The following is a 5,346-nucleotide window of genomic DNA, read 5'->3' as shown; positions in this document are numbered from 1 at the left end:
GGCTCCGAGGCCGCCGACCTCCACAGGCAGCCGCATCTGCTGCAGCACCACCGAGTTGGGCACGTGGCCCGGGAAGCGGATGGGCCGCCGCCAGCACTGCAGGTAGAGCACAGCGGCGCAGGCTGAGGGCCTGGACTCCACCTGCCCCAGAGACCACCCCGGCCACCAGCCCAGCTCTGCCCGCCTGACGTCCGAGAGCTGAGTGGGGCTCACACGCCCCGCCCACGACACACACACAGGAAGAGAGAAGCTCTAGAAATCAGGCCGAAGGGCAGGCAGCGAGTGTGGTATCAGCTGTGGCAACTGAGGACGGAGATCTGGGTAACAGCCGGCCTTTGGGGAGCCCTGACACCCACATGGTCTCCACAGGACTCAGCCCCCGGTCCTGGGGCAGAGACGCTGATAAGAAGGGGGCAGTAGGAGGGACTCCCCCGGCGGTCCACTGGTTAGGACTCCGTGCTTTCACTGCTGGGCCGGGGTTCAATCCCCGGTCGGGGAACTAAGATTCCACAAGGCACGCAAAGAAAAAGAAGGGGACAATGGGAGCTCGAGGGGGGTTACTGGGGGCTTGGGTAGATGGAGTAGCAGCCGGAAGGATCCGTTACCCACCTGGGAAGGTAAGAGTGCCAGACGTGTGGGGAGAAGGGGCTGGGCCTGTCTGGGCATCTGGAGGGGGAGAGAGTGGGAAGGCCGGCTCCCACCGACTCTGCTCCCCTCAAGGGAGGGGACTCTGGTCTCGCAGACAAAGTGCACAGAGGCCCCAGCCCCCCAACCCTCGCGCTAGGGAGTGGCTGCAGGAGCGACCGCTGGCAGAGGCTCTGGCTTCGCCTGGCTCCAGCTCCGAAGTCCCTGGCCCTCTGGCAGCCAGTTCCCGGAGTGAGGAGTCAGGGCACACGGAGAGCAGCAGCGGCAAAACCGGGCCCGGGGTGAGGGGTGCAGGTGGGCCTGGCCCTCGGGTCAGAGCTGGGCACAAAGGCTTACAGCAAAGGGGACATGGGGTACATAAGGAGGGCCCCCCCCGGGGAGGGAAGGGCCTCAGGACAGCAAGGGGTCTCACCTCATAGGGCTGAACAGCGGCAGGGAAGAAGCCCCTGGGGTTGGAGAGACGCTCCTGGGGCCGCCTCTTCAGCAGCAGGGGGATCTGGGGATGGGACAGGGCTCAGAGCCGAGTTTGGACTCCAGTGTTCCTGCGGTTCTGCCTTCGGGCGGCAGCCTCCACCCACCTGGGCCCCTCACCCTGCGCTGCAGGTGGGAGGACAGTGGATCTGGGGCCACAGGCTTCTCCCCGTGGAGCCGCTCCCACTGCAGCTGCAGGTGTAGACTAAGGCCCAGCTCGTGGCTCGGGGAGGAGCGGGCCAGCAGCTGGGGTGGAAGGAGTCACCAGCGGGTGGGGTGGGGACCATGAGGTGAAGGCAGAGGGGTGGGAGTGGTGGTAAGCCTCACCTGGGATGCTGTGCTGTGCAACCTCCGGTGGGTGGGGGGGGGAGGGGCAAAGCGCTGGCCCAGGGTCCCAAGATCCTGTGGTGGCGAGGCGTCAATGCCCCTGAGATCGGGGACATCTCTGGGCAGGGCGCACACGTCCCAGGTCTGTCTCTCCCCTGTGAGGGTCACGGTGCTCCACTGCTGGGACTCTCCTCCGGAATACCTGCCCTGGCAGGGAGGGCAGGGCAGACGGGCAGTGTCAGAGGCTCCGGGTGAAGGGAGGGACTGGGGAGGCCCCACACTCACCAGCAGACCAGGGCCATAGATCAGACGGAGGTAGTTATCAAAGGCCTCCTGGCACTGCTGCCAGGAGGGGGCGGGCCGGGCTGCAGGGTCCACCAGCCCCAGTTTCAGCTGCTGAAGGTCTTGGTCCCGGGCAATGAAGGCTTCCAAGTCCTGGGGTGAGGGTCAGGGGTCAGCGCATTCTTCCTTGAGCCTTGCTGCGTGCCCCTAGACAAGCACAGGGATCCCAGGCCTGCCCCAGGGACTGAAGGGGAAGGGCCCGAGCCGGGGCCGGGGGGCAGGGCTGGGTCCCTGAGGTGGAGAAGGGGTCAGGAGCCGCCCCACCTTCTCCAGGACTGGCTGCTGAGGCGTGGCCGTCTGGCAATGGACGAAAGACGAGGCTGCGCTGCAGACAGGCAGGGACACAGGTGGAACACTGGGTGGCATTACCAGTGGGATAGGGCAGAGGCTGGGACAGGGACCCAGGGGTGGTGGCCAGGCCCCTGGTGGGGAACCACAAACAGCCAGGAGTGGGAAGGCCGGCACTGGGACGGGCTTGCGGTGGGTGGCCAAGGGGCCTGGGAGCCCTGGGGTCTCAGGTTGGGAGCATTCGGCCAGGCCCTGACCCAGGGGAGCCAGGTCGGGGCCTCCGGGACGGCTCGGTTGGGCCTGCCGGCAGACCTGAGGCTGGCCACCCCGCGCAGGTTGGCGAGCCTCTGCAGCTGGGCTGAGGTCAGCGACTCCTGGCTGGTCAGCGGCAGTGGAGGGTCATCCACCACATCAGGGACATCCTGGCACAGCTTCTGAGCAGGGGAAAGGAGCCTGGAGCCCTGGCCTCGGTGGCTGGTCTGCCCACAGCAGCCCCACCCCGCCTACCTGTGCTCAGTGCACACCTTAATCAGGTAAGATGTGGGCAGGTAGAGCCTGTGGGCCACCAGGCAGAGGCAGGAGCCCAGGGCCAGCACCAGGTCCCCACTGTTACTGCAGAAGCTCAGGGCCTGAGGGGCACTGTTCAGCTGCAGGAGCCTGGAGGGTTGTTCAGACCGACAGTCTGGCCCTGCTCCTTGGAACAGAACACGGAGGCAGCAGCAGAGGCAAGCCCCCACCCCTCTCCCACCCCCCGCCCACCGCAGCAGGCGGTTCTCCGCGGTCCAGATGCCGATGGTGCCGTCCAGGCTGGAGCAGGCGTACAGCTTGAGTGTGGGACAGCAGCACAGGCCTGGGGGGCCAGGACTCAGGGTCAGGGGCCAGAGCCATCTGGCGGCCCGGACTTCACCTCTGCCCTGCCCGCTCACCGGTGATGTGGTCCGTGGGGTCGTCCTGGGGCCGGTGATCGAAGCGTGGGCTGTTGCCCAGGCCAAACTGCACCAAGCCATAGGTGGCGCTGTTCAGGTCCTCGAAGCCCACGGTGATGCGATTCCCGAGGGCGCAGAGCACCAGCGCCGGGTGGCAGCAGGAGAAGGTGCGCAGGAGGCTCAGGCTCTCCTTGGCATACGGGAAGACGCGCCACATCTTCACGGTCAAGTCTCCCCCTGTGGGGACGGGAGCCACAGTGGGGCCTTTGGGGAGGGAAGGGGTTCCCAGGCCGGCCGTGGAGGGAGGAGAGGTACCCACCGGAGGACACGATGCTGTTCCAGGTGGACGCAATGGCGGTGACGGGGCCTGGGCCGTGCGCCTCCGTACGGAAGACCGTCTTCGAGGAGCGCAACTCAAGTACGGACAGGGTGCCATCAGTGTGCCCCACCACGAGCAGGTACCTATGGGTGACCACAGCCTGTTGGTGTGGACCCGGCCGCCTTGCCCAGCCCTGGCTGGCTCCGGCACCCACCGGTTCTTGTCCTTCCAGGCCCCGGCCACGTCACTGTGGCACAGCTCGCCCTTGTACTGGCGCACTATCTCCCAGGCGGCAAACGCGCTCCCGGGGTCCGTGAGGTGGCTGTAGAGGTGCAGGCAGCAAGGCCGGGGCGCCGGGGGCGGCGGCGGGCACAGGCGGTGCAGCACGCGCATGGGGCAGCGTGCTGCGTTGGCGCACAGCAGGTGCCCGGTGCGTGTCAGCAGCCACAGCACCTCGCGGGGCAGGCAGTAGGCCACGGCGGCCGCGCAGTCCTCAGGCTCCAGCAGAAGCGCGCTCACGGTGCGTCCGCTGGAGACCGACACCAGGTAGACCGAGCCGTCGGCGCAGGCGCACACGAGGCGCGTGGGCAGCTGCGCTTGCGGGGCCATGGGCGAGGGCAGCGCCGGCGCCACCTGCAGGTGGAGCACCGGCGCCGACAGCTGGGCCAATGGCGAGTAGAGCTCCCGCACGCGCCACAGCTCCACGCTGCGGGCGCGCAAGGCGAGCAAGGGGCAGCCGGGGCCGGCGGGAGCCAGCAGATGGCTCACGGTCTCCGACGGCCCGCTCGGGCCCCGGCGGCTTGGCGCCACCTCACCCACCTGCGCCGCTGCCTGCAGGTCCCACGTGCGCAGCGTCCCGTCTTGAGAAGCCGACAGCACAAGGGCCGTGTTCGGGAGCACGGCCACCGCAGTCACCGGGCCTGCGGGAGGGGCTCGGGTCACTCCTGCGCACCAGGGACTGAGGGAAGGGGAGCCGTCGGTCAGGGTCATGACCAGGGCGGAGAAGCTTGGCCAGAAGCCCGTGGAGATCCTGTGCCCGGAGCTCTCAAAGGCAGGGCTGTGCCCAGGGTGAGGGGAGACCAGGCCTCAATAGCCACACACGGCACACCTGTGTGTCCCACGAACACCATCCGGATCTGCCAGTCAGCCTCCCACACCTTCACCGTGCTGTCCCGGGAAGCTGTCACCATGGCCCCCACCTCTCTACAGTACACCAGGTCGGAGATGGTGCTGAGGGGGGAAAGGGAGGCCCGTGGACTCAGGACTGCAGTGTGTGTGTGTGTGTGTGTGTGCGCGCGCGTGCGCACGCGCCGGCCCCCCTGCCACGACCGGATTTGTGTCGCGGACTCACCTCATGATTTCCCCCTCTCCCACCAGCCCCTGGGCCCCTCCTCACGTTTTGTGCAGATCCCGACGCACATCTGTGAGAGCCCAGGTGTGCAGATCAAAGGTGAGCACGGCTGAGCCGTAGGCTGCGTAGCAGCGTGGGACGTGAGGGGGATGCTGAGGCCCGAGAGCCAGACGCGCAAGCGCACCCGAGAGGTTTGGCGGCAGCCACAGAGGGGACCCATGGGGAACCAGGCAGCGACCCCCTGCACGGAACTTCCAGAGCGCCAGGCTTCTGCCCGCCTCCGCCACCAGCAGCAGCCCGGGGTCGGGCACCGGCAGGCAGCATACTGGCTCGCGGCCCGGCACCCTGCGCTCCACTGGCTTACTCTGCCACAGCAGGCTGAGGTCGGACCTTAGGATGGCCAACCCCGCTGGGCCCCAGCCCACAAAGCGGCCCACAGTGCCCAGCTCGCCCGGCACTGCCACCAGCCCTGTAAGCGCGACCGGAGCTAGCAGCTTCTCTTGTGCCCAGCCATCCTCTCTGCGCAGGTGCAGGCGGCCGGCACCGTCCAGCACCACGAAGCGTCTGCCCATGGGGTCCTGTGCCACCGAACACAGCCCGGCTGCCACCTCCAGGCGGCGCAGCAGCTCTAGCCCGTGCGTCAAGCGCGCCACGTGCAGCTCGGCTCTCTTTTCCTT

At 67.8% G+C, this 5,346-nt stretch overlaps 1 protein-coding gene across 1 annotated transcript in view; it reads right to left on the bottom strand.

Annotated features, from left to right (window-relative positions):
- Nucleotides 1–5,346, bottom strand: part of WDR97 (WD repeat domain 97) — a 9,899-nt gene that overhangs the window by 3,928 nt on the left and 625 nt on the right. The window contains exons 3-16 of the mRNA XM_024741030.1: nucleotides 4,715–5,343; nucleotides 4,427–4,548; nucleotides 3,533–4,238; nucleotides 3,319–3,461; nucleotides 3,000–3,236; nucleotides 2,833–2,923; nucleotides 2,598–2,730; nucleotides 2,386–2,507; nucleotides 2,050–2,110; nucleotides 1,444–1,878; nucleotides 1,058–1,141; nucleotides 610–666; nucleotides 266–499; nucleotides 19–96 (exon numbers count right to left, since the gene is read on the bottom strand). Of these exons, the coding sequence (XP_024596798.1) occupies nucleotides 19–96; nucleotides 266–499; nucleotides 610–666; nucleotides 1,058–1,141; nucleotides 1,444–1,878; nucleotides 2,050–2,110; nucleotides 2,386–2,507; nucleotides 2,598–2,730; nucleotides 2,833–2,923; nucleotides 3,000–3,236; nucleotides 3,319–3,461; nucleotides 3,533–4,238; nucleotides 4,427–4,548; nucleotides 4,715–5,343 (3,132 nt within the window). The remainder of the gene's footprint in view (nucleotides 1–18; nucleotides 97–265; nucleotides 500–609; nucleotides 667–1,057; nucleotides 1,142–1,443; nucleotides 1,879–2,049; nucleotides 2,111–2,385; nucleotides 2,508–2,597; nucleotides 2,731–2,832; nucleotides 2,924–2,999; nucleotides 3,237–3,318; nucleotides 3,462–3,532; nucleotides 4,239–4,426; nucleotides 4,549–4,714; nucleotides 5,344–5,346) is intronic.

The sequence above is a fragment of the Neophocaena asiaeorientalis genome, unplaced genomic scaffold (genome assembly GCF_003031525.2).
Source record: "Neophocaena asiaeorientalis asiaeorientalis breed wild unplaced genomic scaffold, Neophocaena_asiaeorientalis_V1.1 scaffold177, whole genome shotgun sequence".
In the NCBI taxonomy this organism is placed as follows: domain Eukaryota; kingdom Metazoa; phylum Chordata; class Mammalia; order Artiodactyla; family Phocoenidae; genus Neophocaena; species Neophocaena asiaeorientalis.
Note: the sequence above shows the minus strand (reverse complement) of the source record. Positions and strands in the feature narration are given on the sequence as shown.